This window comes from Lynx rufus, unplaced genomic scaffold, assembly GCF_022079265.1.
Source record: "Lynx rufus isolate CCGP_SWC_20201006 ecotype Redwood Valley unplaced genomic scaffold, mLynRuf1.p SCAF_11, whole genome shotgun sequence".
NCBI lineage: Eukaryota > Metazoa > Chordata > Mammalia > Carnivora > Felidae > Lynx > Lynx rufus.
The window spans coordinates 248,801-274,067 of NW_025814825.1; the positions used below are offsets into that span (position 1 = coordinate 248,801).

The window sequence follows — 25,267 nt, forward strand, 5'->3', positions numbered from 1 at the left end:
AACTCAAAATGGATAAAGGACCTGAATGTGAGACACGAAACCTTTAAAACCTGAGAGGAGAAAGCAGGACAAAACCTCTCCGACCTCAGCTGTGGCAATTTCTTACATGACACATCTCCCAAGGCAATGGAATTAAAAGCAAAAATGAACTATTGGGACCTACTCAAGATAAACACCCTCTGCACTGCAAAGGAAACAAGCAACAAAACAAAAAGACAACACATGAAATGGGAAAAGATATTTGCAAATGATGTATCAGACACAGGGCTAGTATCCAAACACCTATAAAGAGCTCACCAAACGCCACACCTGAAAACAAATAATCGGGTGATGAAATGGGCACAAGACATGAATAGGTACTTTTCGAAAGAAGACATCCAGATGACCAAGAGACATATGACAAGATACTCAGCGTCACTCCTCATCAGAGAAATACAAATCTAAACCACACTGAGATTCCACTTCACATCAGTCGGAGTGGCGGAAATGAACAAATCAGGACAAAATAGATGCTGAAGAGGATAGGAGAAACAGGAACCCTCTTGCATTGTTGGTGGGAAGAAAAACTGGTGCAGCCACTCTGGAAACAGTGTGGAGGTTCCTCACCATATTAAAAATAGATCTACCCTATGACGCAGCAATAGCACTGCTAGAATTCAGGGGATTCAGGAGTGCTGATGCACAGGGCACTCGTACCCCAATGTTTATAGCAGCGTTTTCAACAATAGCCACATGATGGAAAGAGCCTAAATGCCCGTCGATGGACAAATGGATAAAGAAGACGAGGTTTCTATATACAATGGAATACTACTTGGCAGTGAGAAAAGATGAAATCTGGCCATTTGTGGCAACGTGGAAGGAACTGCAGGGTGTTCTGCCAAGTGAAGTAAGTCAGGCAGAGAAAGACAGATACCATATGTTTTCATTCATATGTGGATCCTGAGAAACTTCACAGGAGACCAGAGGGGAGGGGAAAGGGGGACACGAGTTGCAGAGAGGGAAGGAGGCATACCAGAAGAGACTCTTAAATACTGAGAACAAACTGAGGGTTGATGGGGGGTGGGGGAGACGGGAAAGTGGGTGATGGCCATTGAGGAGGGCACCTGTGGGGATGAGCACTGGGTGTTGAATGGAAACCAATTTGACAATAAATTATATTGAATACAAGAAAAAAGAAAAGATGCTCAAGGTGACTCCTCATCAGGGGACTACAAATCAAAACCACACTGAGATGCCACCTCACACGGATCAGAGTGTGCCTGTGGGTGGGCAGTCAGCACTGCTGCTTTGCTGGGACACAGTGTGTCCTCCAAAAGCGACAAGGGGTGGGGGGTCTCGCGCTTTGGGAAACATGGACAATCAGGAGCAGCGCGGCTCCAACGTAGCTCAGGGTGTCCCGAAGCGGGCCCAGAGGTGGCCCATCAGCGTCATTGGGGCTCTTACAGGCTCCCGAGCCCCTGTCAGTGGCCGAGGAGGGGGGTGGGGGAGGGGCTTGGAAAGAGCACAGACTTGGGTTATGATTGCACAGAGGCCCGCCCATGCATATTTTTGGGGGTGGTTTTGGCTTCTTGGCTACTTTTCTAGAGCAGTTTTAGCAAATGTGAGAGGATCCTCCAGAGATTTCACACACATACCTGCCCTTACTGAGGCACAGCCTCTCCCCTGAGCAGGTATCCGAAACCCCCACCAGGGCGAGGCCTTTGTCACAGCCCCAAACCTGTGCTGATGTGTGTGCATCGCCCAAGGTCCGCAGCTGAGATCGGGTTCGCCTCTGACGTTGTACCCCAGTGCGTCCGGGAGGGTGCGTGTTGAGGAGTCTCTGCGGTGCAGCGTCCCACCCGGTGGTCTTTCCGCCCTGACGCAGTAGTTTCCGTTGGTGCTGGCGCCACAGCGCATTTGCCAGGCGGAGAGGTGGGGCGGGAGGCCGGCGGCTCTTGTCGTCGGTAGGAGCCCGCATGCGCTGTGGAGGGCGAGGGAGGTGCTCTTCTGAGCATCCGGCTTCTCCCTTGCTAGAAGTCTTCCACCTACGAGGATGTCGTCGTGGGGCCCCTGTTTCTCGGAAGACCGTCCCGATCGAGGCAGGTGAGTTCTGGTGGACCCAGCGCCGCTCGGACTCCCGCAGAGGCCCCAGTGCCAGCCGTGGGAGGCCGGGAGGCTCGGGGCGCCCTGGTTCTGCTCACTTGGGGGACGGCATTTGGCCACCCTCGGGCGGAAGGCCGGCCTGTCCGTGTGGACGCCCGCAGGCTCCCGTGAGTCGTGGTGGCCGCTCTGTGGCGGCGGGGTGTGTGTGGGGGCGCCTCCCGTGGCAGTGCTGGCTTGACCGCTCGGCAGGCGGTAAGGGCCCTTCTCCCTGCCGATAGTGGCTTCTGGGAGGTTCTCCGGGTACCCGCCTCAGCCGCGGCTGTCGTGTAAGGAGTGTGCCGCCCGCCCTCGCAGAGGCTGTCGGAGACCTTCCCGCCTTGTCCGTCCCCTGACCCCGCACAGGCCGCACACGTTCTGTCCCCCGAGGCGGCTGCCACAAACAAAGGCCGCCTTAGGCCCTTGCGTCCTGTGGGCCAGGCCCTAGAGAGTCTGGTGAGCTGGGGAAACCCTACAGAAATTGGCAAGTTGACGAGAAGAAGGGGAGAGTGCCCTTTGTTCCCTGGGTCAGTGTTTCTCAGACTCGGTGGTGTCGGGACACTTGGACATCAGGGGATTATTGAGGGCCCCAGAGAGCCTTCGAGTGTGGGGGCTGTGTCTCTTGATCTCTACTGTGGTGAGGTTAAACGAGAATTGAAGCGGGCACCTGGGTGGCTCTCTGTGTTAAGGGTTCGACTCTGGCTCAGGTGGTGATCTCACAGTTGATGGTTTAGAGCCCCATGTGGGGCTCTGTGCTGCCAGCTGCCAGCCTGGACTTGTCTCCGAATCTCTGTGTCCCTCTCCCTCTGCCCCTCCCCACACGTGCCCCGTGTCTGTCTCTCAAAAACAAACATTAAGGAAACCAAACCAAATCCGAGCATCTCAGGTGTGATGAATTCACTTAAAGACAAGAAATTAGTACATATTTTTGATACCTTTCATGCCAAAAATACATACATTTTCAGAACAACACTGTGTAGAAGCATGGCATTGGCATTGGCATTGGCTTAGTGCAAGATCTTTATTCTTCCAGCCGCTTCTGCATTCAGTGTCTTGTGGCCAATTATGTTCAGGAAGGTGATGTGGACACCCCCAGATGAACAGCTGGAGGCGAGGAGGGTGTGGCGGTAGCTCCTGGGGTGTCTGAATGCTCTTTCCTGATTCCGCACTCAGATGGGTGGGGCTTCCTTGCTTCTCTTGGGGGTTAGGGGCCCGCACAGAGCTGCATTTTTGTGTGGCACGCGGTGGACGTTTGGAACATCCTAGGCCACTACTTTCAGCTGATCTTCCATATCTTTCACTCAGCGAACCCATTCTTGGAACCACCACCTGGATGAAGAAATGGAACCTTACCGTGCTTCCTACCTCCTACTGACTCCCACCGAACGTCCCCCAAAGGTAACCACGGTCTTGACTTTCACCAGCGATGGCTTTGGCTTGTTCTTCGCTTCACGTTGAGCCAACCTTTGAGCGCTGTGTGGGCGCAATGCACCTGCTTTCCTTGCGTGGCTGTGCTGGTCCTCCCCTGCTGTCAAAGGCCCAGTGTGTGAGCACAGCACGGTTTATTCTTTCTCCTGTGGGTGCTCCGGTTTGTGCAGAGGCTGCCTGCAGATCCACATGCATCGTATTGGGTTGCCTTGGAGGAGCAGGGCGTGAGTGGTGGCACGTGTCTGTTCCCCACGAGCAACAGCGTGCGGGAGCTCAGGGCTGGCTGATGCCTGGTATTGCCTCTTCTCGTGTGTTAGCTGGTTGCTGGGGCTCAGGTGCTGGGAGGGATGGTGTATTCGTGGGACCCGCCCCTGTGTGTGTCTTGGCCACTTACCTGTTTCTTTTGTGAAATAATTGCCTTTTGGAAGCCACTTTGTGATTAGGTTGTGTGTTTTGGTTTTTGTTGATTTGAATGAGTTCTTTCTATGTGTGTGGAATACATCTGTGAATGGCAGAGGTTTTCACATTCTTGTGTATGTCTGCCTTACATTCTCTGTGTTGCCTTGTGGTAAGTTTCTTTCTTTTTCTTTCCAATAGTCTAACCATTTGTATGTTTCTTGCCTTGGATTGGCTAGGGCCTCCAGTACTGTGTTGAATGGAAGTGGTGAGAGTAGGTGTCCTTGTCTCCTTCCAGATACGAGGGAGAAGGGTTTCATAATTTTTTGTATACTTAATATTTTTTAAAGTTTCTTTCTTTATTGATTTTGAGAGCGTGCATGGGAAGGGGAGTGAGAGATGGGAAAGCGAGTGGATCCCAAGCAGACTCCGCCCTGTCAGCACAGAGTCTGATGCGAGGCTTGAACTCATGAACCGTGAGATCATGGCCTGAGCTGAAATCAAGGGTCAGACGCTTCACCGACTAGAAGCCACTCAGGTGCCCCAAAGGGTTCAGTATTTTACCACTACATATGACACCTGCCGTTGCGTTACTGGTAGATAGTTGTATCAAAACATGAAAATTCGGGGCGCCTGGGTGGCGCAGTCGGTTAAGCGTCCGACTTCAGCCAGGTCATGATCTCGCGGTCCGGGAGTTCGAGCCCCGCGTCGGGCTCTGGGCTGATGGCTCAGAGCCTGGAGCCTGTTTCCGATTCTGTGTCTCCCTCTCTCTCTGCCCCTCCTCCGTTCATGCTCTGTCTCTCTCTGTCCCAAAAATAAATAAACGTTGAAAAAAAAAAAACATGAAAATTCTCCTCTATTTTTAGTTTGCTCTGATTTTTTAACACTCATCAAAGAAATAATAATACTAAATTTTCTGAAATGTGTTTTGTGCATTTTGGGGACAAGTGATTTGTTTCAATGTTGTGGTTTTACTTAAAACAACTTTTGCCCGTCGAGAATAATCCAAACCTGATGTCTATGCATTCTCTTTTCACTGGATTCCATTTGTAAATAGTGTGCTTTGCATTCTTGCATGTGTATTCAAGAGAGAGGTGGGTGTTCCCTCACACCCTCTTGTGCTGTCCATGCTGGGGTTTGGGATTAAGGTCGTGTTGGCCTCCTAAAACAACGTAGGAAGAAGCACTCCTTGTGCTTTCCCAGAAGAGTTTTTGTGTGTGTTCTTTACTTTTGGGAAGAAGTGCTAGGCCCACAGCTGGTGTAGGGTTTTCCTTGTGAGAAGGGTTTTCATTGCAGATTCCTTTCTTAAGTGGAAATAGGATTTTTCTGATTTCCCATATCTTCTTGTGTCTATTTAGATAAGGCATTTTGTTTTCTTGTAATTTGCTCAGACCTCCCAAACTTTCCAAGGAGTAAGTGTCAACTGGTTTCTAATATCCCTCCTATCTGCAGCATCTGGTGTGATATTTGCTTTAGAACTTCTTGATATTGGTACTTTGTGCTTTGTTTCTTTTTCATAGAACCAACTTGGGCTTTTTTTTTTTTATTTCTGTCATTTACTATTTGTTTCCTGCAGCACTGATTTCTGCCCTTTTGTTTTCCATCTACTTGGTGATTGTTTGCTGTCCCATCTTGTAGTTCTTGAACTAAATCCTTCATTTGATTTGTAGCCTTTGTTCTTTTCCAGTATGTGTATTGTATTTATTTGCTTCTTAGTGTGTTGATTCATTTTAGAATGAGAGCATGAGCAGGGCAGAGGGGCAGAGGGAGAGAGAGAGAGAGAGAGAGAGACAGAGAGAGAGAGAATCTCAAGCAGGCTCCTCACTCAGTGTGGAGCCTGGCTGGGGATCAACCTTGTGGCCGTGGGATCATACCCTGAGCCAAAATGAAGTGTTGGTCACCAAGCAACTGAGCTATCCCTATGATATATGTATTCTAAAGGCATGAGTCTCCCTTTAAGCACACCTTTACCAATCTCACAAGTTTTGATAAGCTAAATGTTTATTATCTTTTATGTGAAACTAGTTTCTAACTTTCATTGTGGCATCTTTTTCTTAATTCATCACAACGTTTAGGAGCATAACACATCTTGATGTTTCGGGGGATTTTCTCGTTCTCTTTGTGCGGATTTCTAGCTTCATTCCATGAAGGTATCTGTCTCAGTGTTTTTGGGTGATTGTAACAAAATTCCATAGACTGGCTGCCTAATAAGCACAGAAGCTTCTTTCCTATAGTTGAGGAGACTGGGAAGTTCTCAAGATCAAGCATCTGCAGATTCAGGGTCAGGTGAGAGTCAGCTTCCTGGTTCATCAACAGCCTGCTTCTCCCTGTCCTCAAGTGGTGGCAGGGGTGATGGTGCTCTCTCAGCCGCCCAGGACTGGTCATCACCGGAAGTCTCCCTGTCTTCATCCCATCACTGTGGGCGTGATGAATTGTTGGGGTAAATGAACTGTGAATCTAATGCAATCCCTAAATATGCCCTGCAGTATTTCAGTCCTTTCAGATGAGTTCACTTTCCTAATGGCCTGGCATATATTCGTTTTCATGAACTGTTCCTTGGCCACGTGCAAATAATGTGTATTGGGGGGGATGCAGTATTCTCTGTTTATATGTTAGATGAAGTTTGTTAATGACAGAATTCAGATTTTAGTAACCACTTTAAACCAAGTAAGGAATAGGCGAGAACGAGTTTCCTAATATTACTAACAGGTATATCCAAAATATCATTTCAGTGTATAGCCAGCGTGAGAAAAACTAATGAATGATTTTGCATTCTCTTTTATCACATTGTCTTTAAAATGTGGTGTGCATTATATACTTTCCACACGTCGCACTTTGAGGAGCCGCATTGCAAGTACTTGCAATAAAGCACGTGACCGCATATTGGACAGCCCCGTCCCACTCCTTTGATTTGTCTGTTGTCGTCAGTTCTGTCAGATACTGAGAGATGTATCGTCAAGTCTCCCATCGTGCTTATGGATGTGGCTCTTTTTCCTTTTCTATGTCAATTTTTCTGTATTTTGAGATTGCGTTATTAGGTATATGCAAGTTTAGAAGTGTTGTGTTCTTGGTTAATGGAACTTCCATCGTGAAATGTTCCTCTCGGTCTCTATTAGAGCTTTTTGCTATAGAGGTTACTTTCTTGGAGGGTCCCAGTGGCCACATCAGTTTTCTGTTCGGTAGGGTTTGCCTGGGGATCTTTTTTTTTTTTTTTTTTTTTTTTAAATTTTTTTTTTTCAACGTTTATTTATTTTTGGGACAGAGAGAGACAGAGCATGAACGGGGGAGGGGCAGAGAGAGAGGGAGACACAGAATCGGAAACAGGCTCCAGGCTCTGAGCCATCAGCCCAGAGCCCGACGCGGGGCTCGAACTCACGGACCGCGAGATCGTGACCTGGCTGAAGTCGGACGCTTAACCGACTGCGCCACCCAGGCGCCCCAATGCCTGGGGATCTTTTACTTCCACCTGTCTGTGATCTTACGTTTTAGGGTGTACCTTTGTGACCAGCGTATGCTTAGTTTCCTTCTAATGAATTTGACACTCAAACTTTTCCTTGGAGTGTTTGTGCACATGTAATGACTGATAGGTTAGTTTACACGTACCGTATTAGTAGTTTCTTGTTTGTCCCACCTGTTGTGTGTTCTTTTGGTCTCTAGCCTTCCTTTAGAAGTAGGAGAGAGTTTTTAATTGTACACTGATGTGTTAGGTAATTGGAATATATCTATTTCTAGAGGCACGTGCATTTTAAACTGACCCCTGCCTGATTCAGGTCTTGTGCTGCTTCCCTGACACTGCTCTCTCCTTTTATCTTTTCTTTGTTTTAAGATTTATTTGTTTTTTGAAAGAGACATAATACAATCGGGTGAGGGGCAGAGCAGAAAGGGAGACACAGAATCTGATGCAGGCTCCAGGCTCTCAGCCATCCGCACAGACTCTGATGCAGGGCTCCAACTCACAAAACGTGACATCGTGACCTGAGCAATGTCGGACACTCAACTGACTGAGCTACCCAGGCGCCCCTGCTCTTTTCTTTGACACTTGAAGCACACTGAACTCCTCTTCACCTTTTGTTGCCTAATATTTTTACGTCTTAGATGGATTTTGGCGTTGTTGTCATTGTTTCGTGCACTTAATGCTTGTTAAGGTTTGTTCTCATAGTTACCCTTTCTGTTGTGACGTTGTTCTGCAAGCCTTGTTTTTTCATATTTCTGTCAGAGACTACATTTCTTCTTTGCAACGAGCTGCTTTAATATTGCTTTTAGTTTGTGTCTGTAGTTGATGTGTAGTCATGGTTTTTGTGTGTGTGTGTGTGTGTGTGTGTGTTGTTTTTGTTGTTCTGTTTTTATTTTTGCTTCTGTTTTGCCTGAAAAACATCTTTCCTTTGCCTTCACTGTGAAGAATGTTTCTGTTAGGTAAAGACTTTCAGGTTGGTGGCTATTTTAGTTCACCTTTCATACATGCCATTCCATCATCTGGCTTCATTTGCTTTTCTTGAAGAGTCAGCTGGTAGTGTTGTTGTTGTCCCATGGAAGGCGGTATCTTTGTCCTCTCAAGATTGGTCACATCTTTTTGCCTGAGGTGTTCTTTGTGGAGTCACTGTCACGGTTCTTTTATCAGTTTTGGAATAGTTTTGATTCTTATCTTTGTAGGGATGTGTTAATATCCATTCTGTGTTTCCTCTACTTTGAGGGTTCCCATTGGACCTTTTTACCGTATCTTCTGTGTCTTTTGGGCTTCTGTATTTTCTGGACGTTTTCTCTGTGTATGGTCTAGATATATTTTTATCTACCTATCTTTCAGTTCACTGAGTCTATTCACCTGTGTGTAGTCTGATGTGAAGCCCATAGACTGAGTTCTTAATGCTTTTAACAAGATTTTTTACACTTTTATTTATGTTGGAGAGCTAGACAGGTTGTGAGTAAGGGAAGAACAGGGAGAGAGGGAGACACAGATGCCGAAGCAGGCTCTCGGCTCTGCACTATCAGCACAGAGCCCAACACGAGGGCTCAAACTCCCGAATCATGAGATCATGACCTGAGCTAAAGTCAGATGCTTAAGCAAATGAGCCACTCAGGCACCTGGAGACCCTAATTTTAGCTCCGATAATTTGCAGTTTGAGAATCCGTTTTGAGTCTCTGAAAATTTTCCATTTGTCAAGAATGGTTTTTGGACAGTTGACTTTTGCATCCAGTAATTCCAGTCTATGTGTCTCTTCTTGGTCTGTTTCTCTTCTTTCTTCTCTGGGTCGCTATGATACAAAACCTGTTTTTTTTTATGTTTATTTATTTATTTTGAGGGAGAAAGAAAGTGAGAGCAGGGGTGGGGGTAGAGAATGGGGGAGAGAGAGACACTCTTGAGCAGATGCTCTTTTCTGTCAGTAGAGAGCCCAACACAGGGCTCAAACTCACAAACGTGAGCCGAAACCAAGTGTTGGTCACTTAAACGAGTAGACTGAGCTATCCAGGTACCTCTCTGTTTTTGTTTGCTTGTTTGTTTCTTTCCTTTTCTTATTAAAAGAATATTTTTTTCGTTCATATTTGAGAGAGAGAGGGGTAGAGACAAAACTTGAGCAGGGGAGGGGGAGATAAAGTGGGAGACACAGAATCCAAAGCAGACTCCAGGCTCTTCACTGTCAGCACGGAGCCCAACACCGGACTCAAACCATAAACCATGAGATCATGACCTGAACCGAATTGGGATGCTTACCCGACTGAGTCACCCAGACATTCCTTTTCTTTTCTTTTCTTTTCTTTTCTTTTCTTTTCTTTTCTTTTCTTTTCTTTTCTTTTTCTTTTCTTTCCTTTTTTCTTTTCTTTTCTTTTCTTTTTCTTTTTCTTTTCTTTTCTTTTCTTCTCTTTCCTTTCCTTTTTTCTTCTCTTCTCTTCTCTTCTCTTCTTTCTTTCTTTTTCTTTTCTTCTTTGTTTTTAATTTTGTGTTGGACATTATGTAGAAGCATAGAGGCTCTTTGTGTGGTTGTATTTCTTCAGCATTTCATCCCACACACCTCGAGTTCGGAGGTTATTGGGCTCAGTTAGGCGTGAGTGACCTGAGACTGGGGCTCAGTCTTTGTAAGGTGCAGTGTGAGCTGGGCTCACGCTGTCCCCCACCCCCATGTAGTCCTCCAGTGTCTCCATCTTGAGGCCGGGAGTATTTCCAAGGACCCCTTCTTGGGGCTATGTCCCAAAGCCCAGTTATTTTCTCCGCAGCACAATGAGATCATTGAAGTGTCAGCTTCTCAGACAGTGCTTGTCGAGTGCCGGGCTCATTTTCTGTGCCTCCCTGTGCTGTCCAGAGCTCGGTTAGCTGCGACTTTCTGCTTGCCTTTCTGTTAGGTTTCCTTTGCAGCTCGTTGGTATCTTGCCTCCAATCCCTGAGGAAATTCAGAATCCTCACATGTCTTGAGGGAGAGAGAGGACTCTGAACATTAGAGTTGGCTCAGCGGGCTTCCCTTTTGTTGGGGTCTCAGTCCTTCCAGTTGTGACTGCCTCAGTGTCTCCTTGATGCCTTCAAACACTGCTTAAAATTGAACTCATCTTTCCTAGTTCATGATGGGTTGACTAACAGACTACTCACACGTATAAGAGCAAGCCGGAAAAGAGTGAGAAGTCATAGTGAACATTTTGGTCATCAGCATTTGTTACAGGAGAAAACGAAACCCAGTAGTCCTTGCCTAGTACCCATCGTTCTTCTAAAATGACCATCCAGTTTGCCCACGCTCAGCCAGCGTCCATGGGGTGGTGATGGTGTCAGCGTCCCAGCCCCACCCCCCTACACCACCGCTCTCTTCCCCTGTCAGGTGCCTGCCCAGGGCGGGCTTTGTGGTGCCAGGCTGGCTGTGGCAGGGCAGGCAGAGGAAGTGGATGGCTTAAGTGACACTTACTCTTTGAGTGTTTGATCAGTGTTCATTGTTTTCTAATTTTCGTAATGTTTATTTACTTTTTAGAGAGACAGAGAGTGTGGCCAGGGTAGGGGCAGATGGAGGGACCCAGAATCTGAAGCAGGCTGGGGACGGGATGCACTTCAAGCGTACAGTGCAAACCCCACAACAAGGGTTTCTGTATTGGTGCACCGGAACCATCTGCAGAGACACAAACACCCACCTTTGTGGCTCCCCTTTGTGACTCTGCACAATTGTGGTCGCCAGGCTCTGGCGTCTGTGCTCCTCGGAGATGGTGGTGGAGGCACATCTGAAAGAGTGAAGGGGTTAGGAGGAAATGTCGCTCCCTTGCGCACTGTGGTTCCGGAAAGGCCTTTTCCAGAGAGGTCGCTCGGGAGCTGAGGCTGACCGAGCACTCTCCCAGCAGCCCGACTCCGAGGCCAAGGGCCGGGGTCAAGGAGGAGCTTGGCTTTGTTGTGAGCGATGGAAGGGGAAGCGGAGCCAGGTGAGGCACCAGGCAGCTGGTGTTGGGACAGAACCTACCCCGTCAGGAGTTGGGTTTTCAAATAAGGGCCTGGGGTCGTTGTGTCCTCAGGGGGAAGGACTGGCATGATGTTGTTGAATTTTTTAAAAGCTGGTGCTGGTTCTGCGTGGATAGTGGGTTGGGGGAGGAGACAAGAATGGATGCAGTGTAGACGTCATTGGGCAGAGTGGCTCCTTCTAATGCGTGGGTTGAGCTCTAAGATTCGTGCTTTAGGCAACAGGTACAAGCCCCTCACATCACCCATCACAGAAAGCACAGCACAGTGTACGTCTTTATATCCTATACACAAGTACGTAATGTTTAAAAGCAACGTGTGTAATTTTACTTGTGTGGGTACAAGGCGTACACTAAAGTATTTACCTGTTCTGGAGTGCGTGGCAGGCACTGTACTAGGTGCTGAACACTGAGTATGTGCTGCAGGTACCTCGCCCCGAGACGTATGTGGTTTTACGGAGAGCAATAGAAGGGCATGGGAGTGTGTGGTTCGGTGGAATAGGGGGAACGTGTGCACAGTGCGGCTGCAGGATGGCCGTTTTGTCTCATGGGTTGGCGTGGGTCAGACTCGGGGAGGCGGTTTTCCTTGGGAGGTTCGGCTGCCCTGTGTTCTCCTTCATGCACCCCACTCTGTCTCCCGGACGCCTTTCCAAGCACCTCGTAGTGAAGCTCCATCTGGGCGGACTGTGGGCTCTTTGAGTTCCACACGGGCCACCACCCTCCTCCCCACACCTGTGCCTCCTCCTGGGAACAGAGCAGCTTGCTCCCTGGTCCGGTGGTCAGAAGCCAGGGAGATGGCTTTGCCTCTTTCTTGCTCTTCCCTCTCCCTGCTGCTCCGTGGGTCCTGTGGCATGGAGCTTGCCTGTCTCAGAGGCCATCTGTGAGGTCCCTGAAGATCTATACCCTGTCTTCACTCGGGTGGACTCGGGGAGGGGCCGAGTCCTGCAGTCTTCCCTGTTCCTGCCGCAATTGCCTGCCAGCATCTTGGCTGTGGAGGGGGGGGGGGCGGTGCCTCCTGCTGTGCAGAGATGCTGGCTTCCTGCCCCATCCGTGTACATTATGCCATGCTCTCTGAGAAGACGGCCTTTCTTCCTGAACCTGTGTCCTGCCTGCTGGCTCTTAGTGCTTGGTGTTGCTGAGCAACTTGGTAACTACGTGGTTTGGGGAAACAAGTTTGCCCTGCGTACAAGGACCCTCCAAACTGCTCCTATTCTGCTCCTGGGTGGCTCAGTCGGTTAAGTGACCGACTTCACCTCGGGTCATGATCTTTGTGTTGGAGAGGTAACCCCCGATTCGGGCTCTGTGCTGACAGCCCAGAGCCTGGAGTGTAGTTTGAATTCCTTGTCTCCCTCTCTCGCTGCCCCTCCCCTGCTAGTTTCTGTCTCTGTCTCTAAGAAATAAAGAATGACATTAAAAAATTAAAACGGAAAATCTATTTCTATTTGACTCTTTTCTGTTGTTGACAATGGTCGTGCTTGCTTCGTTCTTCCCCAAGGATGAGTAGAGCTGACCGTAGAACAACTTGGTGTTTGGGGTTCCACCCTGCCCACAATTGAAAATCCATGTATAACTTTTGCGTCCCCAGAACACTTAACTGTTCAAACTCTCCTGTCGTCCAGAAACCTTAGTAGAAACACAAACAGTGCATTAGCACCTGTATCTTGTATGTGTCATATGCTATATTCTTCGAGTCAAGTAAGCTAGAGAAACAGTTTTACGTCACAGGGAAATAGGTGCACAGCTCTGCGCTGTATTGATCCCTAAGTTTATTCTCCGTTTGTTTCTAGAATGAATTGTCTATCAGAACCCACATCAGTGCCGGCTTAGGTGACACACTACGCTGTTGTTACGCGTATCATTAGCACTATGCATCAGAAATGGGAGGAATTGGAAAGATTCCTGTGTATTTACGGGTGTCACAATTCATGCATTACCAATGAAGGGTGAATGCTTCATGATGGCCTGGTGTAATCAGTACGATTGCTTCCTCATGGCCTAGGAGATACACGGGTGAATGCATGGTTACAAAGCTTGTCTAGCCTGCAGTTTTACAGCCATATTCCTAATACAGTCTGGACACATTGTGACATTACAAAAACGGCCTGTGATAGTAGGCTGAGAGGCATTTTCTCTGGGCGGGGACAGAGAGAGGCATGCTACAAGGTAATGTCACTTTTTGAAACCCATGTTATGGAATGACACGTTATTCGTTTTATGTCAGATCTTATCCCCTTATGCCCATGTGAGGATAGGCTGTCCAAGTGCACACAAGTCTCGCACACGATGTTCCTCCTGATGAACGCTTAGGTGGTGGTGACACACATGCGTCCCAGGTGGCCTGGCTGCATGCTCCCTCGATTTTCACGCACAAACGTGTGCATGGCAGGTGAAGTGATTCACTGAGCACCTTGGTGAGGATTTGCTGTCTGGAAAGTGGGGGTGGGTCCTCACATATGTCCTGATGTGCAGACCTGCATGGGGGGGGACCCGCTTGATGGGGCAGTCTTGGGCCTTGGGGCCTGGCGGTATGGGGGTGGAGGCGGGCACTGCACTGTCTGTGCAGCTTTCCAGAAGGGCCTTTCTGTTCCTGGCCAATGTTTCCATAGACGGCTGGCTGGCTTTCGTCCCAGCGCCCTTGTCATGGAAGGGTCCATGTGGGAAAGGAGCCGAGACTCCGCCGGATCACTCCTGGTGGCAGCGTGCTTTCCAGCGATGCCACTTCCATGCCGCCTTCCTCGCCCTCCGTCTGCTTCGCCAGATCTCCTCTCTGTGCTGTCTTCTTCTGTGACCTCCTCTGGGCTTTTCTCTGTGCTCGTGACCTTCTGTAGGATATGCATTTTGAATCCCTGCATCCCCCAACTCTTTTTCTTTTTCTTTTTCTTTTTTTTCTTTTTGCCATATGCACAGTCTCATTCATGAGTTTCCTGATTGGCTGTGTCATAGGTCCTGGAAATCCCGCACGTCGTATGGACAGTCATCTCTAGCAGGGATTTCTTGATTGTGTTGGGCTTGATGGTTTCCCCAGAGTTTTTTGTAACGTCCCTTGGCATCTTCCTGACTTTCATAATGTTCCCTCTGTGGCGGTTCTCTTTGGTAGCTTTGGCTGTCCTTGTAAAGTGCCTGTGTCATGAGCCTCACAGGTCCTCGTGGCCCCTGGTCCGCAGGCTGACTTAGACCCGCTACGCTCCGGAGCGAGTGAGCCGCCAAGACACGTTTGGTGGTGACCCGTGGGGTTCTGGGTGGCCAGGACATTGTCCAATGTCAGAAGAACTTTGGAGGACAGTCCCTTGCTTTCAGCGTACTTCCTGAGTTGAGGGACAGAGCCGGGATGGAACTGGTCCAGGGCAAGGGCTCTGGTTGTGCAGCAGACCACTGGCCACTGGGACTTGTTGTCTTCAGGACACTAGGGTGAGCTTCCTACACAGGGCCAGCCACCCTGCTCACACCCCCGCCTGTATCCGCTCAGTCGGTAGCTGCTTCACCCCTTCCTACCCAACATCTTGCTGCTCACTTGTCTTTCTCGTGAATAAATGTCGTTTGTGGCATTTTCCCCCCGACAGGGCACCTCCTTCTGCATGAAAAACCTGTGCAGGCAGCCATGGTCTCCTCAACTGATTTTCTTGGGTTTTCACTTTTTGTGTTGGAGTGGTTGACATGCGGTGGATGGTAGTTCCTGCTTCTCTGCAATCTTCTCTGGGGCGTCTGGGAAACCGTGTGCTTCCTCTTCATGGTAGAAGCTGCTTCTCCTATCGTCTGGACCATTTTCAAAGCCAACCCCTTTCTAAAATCACCAAGCTATCCTGTGCCTGCATTGAAATGTGCCAGTTTTCGATCCTCCCCTTCCTTCTGCCTTACGTCGTGATGTCAGGTCTTCACTTGTCTTGCAGTTTGAGTTGAGTCTGCAGGTGTGCCCGTCTCACAGCAGTCCTACATCCACAGAGATGCCACATCTTCCACACGAGACACAACGATGTCTCACCAATAGCACCAGGTTTTTGCATGTGCTGGGGTAGCCGCAGCGAGAGCTTCGAGAATTTCCCTTTCTTTGTGCCTCCATGGTCCTCACGCTGGCCGGCTGGCAGCTGCAGCTGTGGACCTCATTACATGTCAGGCCTTTCAGCCTTTTCTTGTCATGCCATGAGTCTTCTCTGCATCGCGGGAGCACGTCCAGCATCCCTGGGGACACTTCAAACGGGTCCCAGGCTGTAATTAAGGTTCATGGTATTGCCCTTAACACGGTGAAAATGACGCAGGAACCCTGAGAAATCACTTCTCCTGTGGTGCTTGATTTACTGGAGAAAGGAAGTGCTTCCCAAGAGCTGAGTAGCAGATTCGTGGATTCGTGCAACACTTGAGGGGACCTCAATAGCAACAGGAGGTGGTGCACCCTTCCCCCAGAGGACAGCGTCTGCTACAGCTCGTGTTATGCGGGTAGGACTTAATCCTGCATGTCCACATTTGTTTGCCTTTCTCTTGCCTGCAGATGGCACCATGTAGGTACGGTCAGTTTCTGTGTGCAAAATGATACGTTTTATCTTGTTACACTAGGTTTGTGTATGTTTTCGGAGAGGAAATGCTCTAATAGCCTAGTATCTGCGTATATTTCATGCACTCGTGGCCGCCCTTTTACTTACTAGTTTTGATACTTCGTAGCTGCTCAGCTCATCTGCCAGTCTTTCCAAACGTCACACATCTCCAGAGAAGTTTCCAATGTATTTATTGGAACAAAAATGCCCACATAGAAATGGGCCTGCACAGTCCTACATCAAGGATCAGATAGGCTTCTGTGGGTTCACCTTGTCAAGTCAGATTGCAAGGAACGTGGTCAGTTCTGTGGTGACATTCCCGTTGATTTGGAAAGGGCTAATTTATGAAAGAAATTGAAGTAGGTCACCAGTTTGTACTTGGATTTTCTAGAATTGCTGAAATCAACATCTCTCTTTATTTGGAATGTCAGTTGTTAAGTGAACGTTTATCCCCTCGTTTGTCCTACAGAGACAAAAGCTCTGGGGCGCCTGGGTGTCTCAGGGCGTTAAGCGTCTGACTCTTGGTTTCAGCTCAGGTCATGAGGTCATGGTTCAGGGATTGAGCCCTGCACCGGGCTCTGCGCTCGCCTGACTGGAGAGTGTGCGTCCACCTCCTTGGAGCCCACCTGTATGCCATGTCCTTGGCGGGCGCCCAGTATTGGCGGGAGAGAAGCCCCACGCGGGGTGGTGGGCCCTGGCATCACTCTCCTCAGAAACCCTTCCTCCATAATATTTCCTGCTTGACTAAGGAAAGAAGTCGTAAACTCGCCCTTTCGTCAAGAGTCCTACCATCATTTTTGAAAAGTCCATCGGGTATGGTTGAGTCTGATTGAGCCAGGGGTTCAGGCTAAGACAGCAGCTTTTGAGTACCGTCAGCCTTTCCCCACTGCCGCTCCACAAGCCTGCTTGCCAGACGAGGCCAGAGGCTGGGGATGGGCAGGAGGCTTCTCGGCCTGTTGCTCCCGAGTCAGCAGAGTTCCTGAGTCCTAGACCTGCCAGGCACCTGAAAATGTCGGTCCCCTCGAGTGTCGGTCCCTCCGAAAATCCCCGGGACTCCTGTGGGTGGTGAGGAGGGGACTGGTGTGTGTGATGCTACTTGAGGCTGGTGGGTGCTGGGACTCTGGAGGGCCACGGAGGCCTGGTGTGCTCTGGTAAAGACCCCCTGTGTCTCTCCACTTTTGTCCCCTCTCCGCCCCCAGGAGTGTGCAGCTCTCGCCGCAGAGCTCCACACCTGCAGGGAGCAGCTCGTGCAGAGAGAGGAGGAGATCGCCAACCTGAAGGCGGAGAGAAACAACACCAGGGTCAGTAGGCGCACTGCCAGTGTCTTTAAACACAGGACACCATTCACTCCCCTTGTCCACATGTCCCCATGGAGTTGGCTGGGACCTATTGTTCTCAAACCTTGTTTGATCCGTGAGGAGGAGTAAGGCTATTTTAACACATTCGAGGGGGTGGCTCCCTACCTGGGAACTGAATTGAAGGGATTCAGACTTGGTTTTGCATTTGGTGAACTTGAGGCCCGGAATTGAAGGTGTTCTTGACACACGGTTTTCCTTTTGCCTCTCCCGCCAGCTGCTGCTGGAACATTTGGAGTTCCTCGTCTCCAGGCACGAGAGAGCTCTTCAAAAAACCGTGAAACGGCGACAGGCGAAGACTCCGGCCGGCGTGTCCAGTGAGGCGGAGGTGCTCAAGGTCCTCAACTCCATATTGGAGAAGGACAAAACAGAGGATGAAACGGTGTGCCTAGCCACGGCGGTTCTCAGTTTGTGCACATGCTGTGTGTTCTAGGCACGCTTTGTGTGCTTGTGTGACTGGACTTGCCATTTCATCTTCTTGAATTCTTGTAAGAAGACAGGTCTGTATTGTGAAAAAGCAATAGTTGGTGGAAATGTTGTGTGTATCATTTGGCTAGTACAAATTGCATAATGTAATTTATTTCAGGGAAGATTTGTCTTGAATGTAAAATTGAAAGCGGTTAACAACCAATTTTGTCAACACGAGCATCCGTGAAAAACCTTACCAGCATTCTGTCATGTTATTTGAGGCGAAGGGGATGTTAGGGTAACTGTATAGTAAGGACTAATGAAACACCTCTGCGTACAAATTCAATCCCTTTGTTTCCAGGTGAGAGAGCAGCTACGTGTGGCACTGGAGGGGTGTAGTTTCGTAGAAGAAGAATTCGGGGCCACACGCAGAGTTCAGCTCCAGACATCATCCCAGGATTTGATTGGAGGGGGTTTCCTTTTTATCCATTGTTTTTAAAACAACATATGAAGACTAGCAGTGGGGGCCCTCACATGTTGCTTCCCTTTCTGAGTTTCAAAGGTGCAGAGCCAGATGAAAGAGCTCCTGGCTACCCTGTGCACTCTCGTGGCCAAGCTGGAAGAGGACCTAGACATCTCAAGGAAAGACCTCATCCTTTCTGAAGCAATGAACACCATATTACAAAGAGATGTCCGTGAAGTGAGTGTCGGTTGAAATGGCCACGCCGTCGTCGAGCCAAACGTGGGGTGTTTGGTTCGGCCTTGCCCCGTGTGTCCTTCGTCTCCCACGGGTTTTGAACTTCTGGAGTTGGTAGAAGTAGCAGCAGAACGGGACGTGACTCTGGGGCCTGGGCCGGCTGCCTCCCCGTATGCGTGGTGGAATCTGTCCTCCCTGGGCTCTCCCCTGCCGAGGCCTGGCGGGGAGGCGACGGAGTGGCCTCGGGTGTGGAGTGTGGGCCACCTGAGCTTGGCCCATGCCATGCTCTCGGTCCGTTTTGGAAATACACTCGGCACGTAGGAACCAGCGTGGTGCTGCCAGGTCGCTTCCGGGGGCACGACCGTGCGAGGGCGGCTCTGCCGAGGGGCCCTCACGGCCGCCTCTGCCGCCCTGCCCTCCTCCCAGGGGTTCCGTGCTCCTGGTCGTGGCGGTCAGAGTGAGCGAGGGGCAGCCCGCTGGTCCTGGTGTAAGGTCATGGAGGAGTGCGGCCGCTTCTGCACGTGTGGTCGTCGATGGGAATCTGATCATTGTCACAGAAACTAGTAAGGGTAGGATGGTTTCTCTGTGCCTCCTCCTGTCACTGTGAGCTGCCCTTTGCGGACAGTCCCCGCACACCCCACCCCCAGCCCGGCAATGCCACCTCGGGAAGACCCTGTCAGACCCTCGAGGGTGTACGTGCACGAGCAGTCTGTTTAGTACCTTAGTGTGGGTGAGGTCGTGTCAGAATTTAAAACAAAAGTATTTGCAGAAATTATATAACCTGTTCAGTGAAGTTGTTGTTTGGCAGAGGTGGGGAGAGACCCCTCAGCAGAGTTGAATATGCAGAGAATTTAGAAAATCCTTTCTTAGGACTCATCACTTTCACTCTTGAGACTGCTGACAGAAATTGCTTAGTAAACACGGAGGGCTGGAAGAGGAATCTTTCGGGTGTTGGACAAGAAACGCAGGGCAGGACGTTCTGGTTCCATTTGCAGTGTCAGATACCATGGGATACAATGTTGTTACAGGGTTAGGCTATAGAAGATGGCTTCCAGTTATATGAAAGGTGGAGTTTGGCTTCCATTTGTTAACACTGCGGCTTCAACTTTGTGGTAATTGGATGAGATTTCATCCGCCTTTTCCCCGGAAAAAGGATGGTTGTCTCATGGTGTGTGCCTCCAGAGGCAAGTCGCCGTTCTGTGGAAAGCTCAACGGTGTCCGGAGGCAACCGAGGTTGTGACTTCCGGGAGACTTTATTATCCGTTTGTCTTTGAACACATGGGAAAGAATAAGCCTGGGTAACTGGTCAGAATCCCGAGCAGCCTCCGCACTGTCGGCACAGAGCCTGACGCGGGGCGCCAGCTCACAGAGCGACACCGGCTGAGCCACCCAGGTGCCCCGAGGATGCTACTTTTCTGTTTGTTCGGAAAATGAGGATTTCGCCCGGTTTTTGTGTCTGCAGTGTGTTAATGTGTCGTACGCTGATTCTTTCCCTGTGTTCCCTCTGAAATACCTGCTGTAGGCCATGGCCCAGAAGGAAGACATGCAAGACAGGATCACTACCCTTGAGAAGCGCTGCCTCAGGGCACAGCACGAAGCCACCTCTCTGCACGACCTCAAGGATAAACTTGAATACGAGATCGCAAAGAAGGACTCTCTGCATCGACAGGTCGTTGGTTTCGTTGAACTTCATTCCACTTTTATTAATTACAAGTCAAGTTAAGGACCAAGTGTCAATGTCAGGGTTTTAGGATCTTAGAATCTTGTGTTGACCGGTGGGGTTACTTCAACGTCCAGGGTTTAATTCTTTTGAATTTTTTTTTTTTATTTTTTTTATTTTTATTTTTTTTTTAATTTTTTTTTTTCAACGTTTATTTATTTTTGGGACAGAGAGAGACAGAGCATGAACGGGGGAGGGGCAGAGAGAGGGAGACACAGAATCGGAAACAGGCTCCAGGCTCCGAGCCATCAGCCCAGAGCCCGACGCGGGGCTCGAACTCACGGACCGCGAGATCGTGACCTGGCTGAAGTCGGACGCTTAACCGACTGCGCCACCCAGGCGCCCCTAATTCTTTTGAATTTTATGGAAGCATGTTATGGGGCTCCCGTCCTTGATTCCTTCTTTGTCTTGTCTTACATGCAGGTTACTCTGTTGCCTGTTAGCCCTGTTTCCAAAGGAGCAGGGAGTGGCCGGGAATGTGTAGGCAGCTGGCCATTTTGGTTAGTACCTGAGATTGGGGGGAATGGCAGGTGCAGAAGCGTAGTCTGGCGTAAGGATGTGAGACCCTGTGTATTGGGAAGCAGCACGTCTCTTCCTTGGTTGTCTCAGGTCATCCGGCATTGAACAGGAAAACCACATCCACCTTCTTGGAAACAGAGTGAGTTTGCCTGGTGTGTTTGTCAAATGTGTCAGTCGACCCAAAATGATAATCAAAGTGAAATACTAGGAAGCCATTAAAATGACATGGAGGAATGCTATTTGAGAGCACGTAACATGTTCCAAATCATGAGTGTAAAGGGCAGATCGCGAAGTACTATGTGTACAGCATGTGATTTTTTTTTTGAGGGTTTTAAAGCATGATACGCGGTCTGTATATACACACAGAGCTATATGCACACAGAAGATGGAAGGATCTGTGGGAACAAAGGTTAACCTTGCAAAAACCTCACCTTGTACATGATTTTTAAAATGACTTTATATATTTTTAATGCTTATTTATTTTTGAGAGAGGGGGCCAGAGTGAGAGAGAGACAGAGAGAGAGCAAGCATGAGCAGTGGAGGGCAAGAGAGGGAGAGAGGGAGACACAGAATCCAAAGCAGGCTCCAGGCTCTGAGCTGTCAGCACAGAGCACGCGGCAGGGTTGACCCCATGAGCTATGAGATCATGACCTGAGCCGAAGGTGGACGCTTAACCGACTGAGCCACCTCGGCTTCCCTAAAAGTCCTTTAACAAAAAATCTCGTGTCTAAGATTTCCACGTTGAAGTTTTCCACGTTTTTGGTCAAGAGGGAGAGTGTTTTTGTTGAATCATGGTACACTTCCAAAAAGAACTCAACTGGCATCAGGCATGCTCTCAGAAGCTCTGTGCTGGCTGATGTGCCCACCTCCGAGTGTCCTATGTAGCGAGCCCTCGGACCACAGTATAAATATGTTTACGAAGGGTTAGGACCGAACCCTTCTCTCCTTAACTGGTCAGGAAGAGCGAGCAAGCTCCTCCAGAAGATGGGTTTTCTTTCATGTGTGGGAACTTTGTCTTTGGAAAGACTCCTTTGAAGATCCTGAAGAAGAGCAAAGAGGTTGGCAAGACATGTTTTGCGTAGTGAAAGGAGGACCAAGGCAGTGGGTGACTCCTTGCAGAAAGGAAAGGTTTACTCTGAAGCACCTGCCAAACTGTTGGCTTCAGTCAGAACTATCAGTAGATCTCTGCATTTAGATTTTGTTTCACTTTATTAAAAATGGAAACGGAGACGGGGCGCCTGGGTGGCGCAGTCGGTTAAGCGTCCAACTTCGGCCAGGTCACGATCTCGCGGTCTGTGAGTTCGAGCCCCGCATCAGGCTCTGGGCTGATGGCTCAGAGCCTGGAGCCTGTTTCTGATTCTGTGTCCCCCTCTCTCTCTACCCCTCCCCCGTTCATGCTCTGTCTCTCTCTGTCCCAAAAATAAATAAACGTTGAAAAAAAAATAAAAAAAAAATGGAAACGGAGAGAAGACTTGCTACACTTTGATGCTTTGCCTTCATTTCCTAGACTGCGGATCAAAACCGCCAGTTGCAAGAGCGCCTGGAGGTGGCGGAGCGGAAGCTGCAGCAGATCCCGAGGAAGGCCAAGTCGCTGCCCGAGGTGGCAGCCGAGCCGGCCCAGAGGGTGGCCACCCTCTGCAAGGTGGGGCCCCCGTTTCCTTCTGGGTCCCATGGTGGGAATGTCATTTTCAAGGCGGTCCGTTCTTGTATCTCCTTTCTCACCGGTAACGTCGGCGGGCCAAAGTCCGCGAACCAGCTGAGATCTGTTTTCGGTGCTACTGTGTCTGAGATTGGAATGCTTTCCAAACGGCAGGCATCATCCCCAGGTTTGTTCCCTCCGGTTTTGTCCGACGTGTGCTGTTTGCCGTTGGCTGCATCTAAGACTCACTGCTTTTCAGAGTTAAGTCAGCGACTCAAAGCTCAAGATAGTAGCCTTGGGTACGAGAAGGACAGGGGTGCCTGGCCGGCTCAGTCAGTGGAGCTTGGGACTCTTGATCTCAGGGTCATGAGTCTGAGCTCCCCGTTGGGTGTAGAGCTTACCGACAGAAAAAAAAACAAAAAGGCATAGAATTTTTCCGAGAAATGAGAAAATCCTATCCTCTTTTAAACACAATCGTTTTTATTTAAAAAATTCTTAAATGTTCATTTATTTGAGACAGACAGAGAGGGCGAGCCTGGGCACATACCTGAGCAGGGGAGGGGCAGAAAGAAGGAGATAGAATGCCAAGTAGGCTCCATGCTATCAGCACAGAGCCTGACACAGGGCTCGAATGCCCAAACCTTGAGTTCATGACCTGAGCTGAAGCCAAGAGTCAGAACCCGACTGACTGAGCCACCCAGACACCCCTGTAAGAAATAAATCTTTAAGGAATTCACTCGCAGGTTCCACAAATAGAGTCGAGGAACGTGCCAGATACAGTCCCTGCCCTCCCAGCTCTCACAGCCGTCACCACCCACAGAGGAAGGCAGCAGTTGAAAAGGTAGTTTCCAGACATGATGTGGTCTAAACTAAACAAAGAGACTAACAAACGTTTGTCAGGCACAATTGACAAGCTCTTTTCCGAATCTGACGAGAGTCTTCAGCGTCATCTGAAAGAGAGAATGGCTGCTGCGGAAGATAAGGTAGGACATGAGAGACAGCGGCTGAGTGCCCCCGTCGTCACAGAGGAGACGCTCACGTTGTGATCCTGAGGAGCAGCGTGGAGCAGAGGCTAACAGCCAGTGTAGAAAGTAGAAATGATTCTTTCACGCGGAAAAACTGCAGGCTGTTACCCACTGCCTACGTTAAGTTCCCAGTGTCTTGTCCCTGCCCGACGTATGTGTGTGGGAAGGTGCGTCTCACTGTCTAGAAGAGGAGTATGGTCTGGGGAGGGCCCGAGAGTAAGTATTTTAGGCTTTTACTAACTGAGACGTAAGGAGTAAGCTAGCTTCATGCTAATCCAAGATGGGCACAGAAACAGCCATATAACTAAGGGGAGGGGCCGTGTGCCGATACCCCTTTGTGGATAGGACCCGGCGGTGGCTGGATGTGGTCGGCAGGCCCTCGTTTGCCACCCCTGTGCTGGAACCTTCAGCCAGGTTCTTGTCTGGGGAGCTAATTTCTACCTCTTTTGTCCAGACGGACCGGTAGGAGTGCGCAGTTCTGTCAAGCATTTGACCAGCTGAAAACAGAGTATCTCCTGTTCCTTCTCCTGCCTTCCCTCTTTTCATCTGGGTTGGTAAGAGTCTAAGCCTGGACTCTTACACCATCATAACGGATACACTTGAGGTGTTAACGGGAGGGAAGCAGTATCATGGGATCTCTGTGAGAGAAGTTCTGGTGGTGACAGTTGGATGCGGACCTGATACTACCGGTTCTGGTTACACCTGTGTCCCTGTAGATGAGCCCAGAATCTGCCCTAAGATTGGCACTGGGAGACACCAGTGAGCAATGCTAATTACACGACACACTTGTTTTGGGTAAAACCCATTATGAGGTGTTATTACACCCCACGTGAGGTTCTACCTTGATCACTGGGGCCAGCCTTTCGGTAGAATAGTTGTATGTGAGATTGGAAGTATATGTACGAAACTTAGGTCAGGTTTCCCAAGTGACTGAGGCATCACAGACCCTAAAAGCTAGTACAAACCAGTGTACCTGCTGCAAGTAAACTTAGGAACTTGTCATATTTACAGTCAGACAGTGATCCGTGAAGAAATTGTACATGGACAAAGTATGAGTAAAGGCTGTTACTGCAGTTTCACAGACAGCATTTCACTCTGTGGTCATGTGACCCTGTTCATTGGTATGGCCATCTGCTCCATGCCTTGTCTGTGGTGCTGTGTTATTGTAAAAGGAAACGTCGGCATGGTCTAGCATGTGGAACGTTTGAAAGAATCAACACTAAAGGACTGTGTGTACCTTTCTCAGAAGTCTCCGTTAGGAGAAGTTGGCAATCTGAAAAAACAGTTAGAAGAAATGCAACGTGAGAAGGTACTTCCATCTCTCACTCATTCAGTGATGGGTTCAGACTGGAAAGGAGCAGGTGACCTCTGGGGCTCACACTTCCTCCAAGGCGAGCCACCAATGTGCTTTCGAGCGGCCCCACGCTCGCAAGTCTGAATGGCACGCATGTGGCGGAGTTGGAGCCGAGCAGCCTATGGGGTTCAGATTTCTGAGTCCCTTCGGGGGTTCGCTTGAAAGCTAAAATGTTCGCGTAAACCGTTCGTTGAGTGCAGCGTTGCTCAGCAGGAAGGTAACAGGTGACTCGGGTGTCATCCCAAGGGTTCTCGCGGCTGCATTTGAAATGGTCAAACAGACGGGTGATGTTAGTTTTCATGTAGCCCGATGCAGGCAACATGTTATTGTATCATGTAAATAGTGTAGACATGAAGGAGCTACTCTACAATGTTTTTCCACATTCAGTCCTTGCAACCCACGGGGCGTCTCACAGTTCCATCCCCTGTGGTCGGGACCAGCCCCATTTTGGGCGCTCAGTTAGCCACGTGCGGCGGTGTCTCCGGCCTGGGACGGCACTCCCTAGGGGGTTGTTGTGTGACCGAAGCTCCTCGTCGGTTTTGCTCCCTGGCACTGCGTGTGCAGATGTGAGGCTGGGCTGCAGAGGGTCCACGACGGAGCACGTGCCTATGGCACAGAAGGGCTATTCCCCCACCGCCCAGAAAGTCCTGCTCCTCTCTATATAAT

The 25,267-nt window shown here is 49.5% G+C and overlaps 1 protein-coding gene across 1 annotated transcript in view; it reads left to right on the plus strand.

Moving 5' to 3' along the window:
• The first annotated feature begins 1,351 nt into the window (after window positions 1-1,351).
• The window catches only part of LOC124507282 (liprin-alpha-1-like), a 93,210-nt gene continuing 69,294 nt past the window's right edge, over window positions 1,352-25,267 (plus strand). The window contains 7 exon segments of the mRNA XM_047073692.1: window positions 1,352-1,459; window positions 2,014-2,082; window positions 2,437-2,574; window positions 3,424-3,516; window positions 17,084-17,185; window positions 17,457-17,621; window positions 18,009-18,347. Of these exon segments, the coding sequence (XP_046929648.1) occupies window positions 1,352-1,459; window positions 2,014-2,082; window positions 2,437-2,574; window positions 3,424-3,516; window positions 17,084-17,185; window positions 17,457-17,621; window positions 18,009-18,347 (1,014 nt within the window).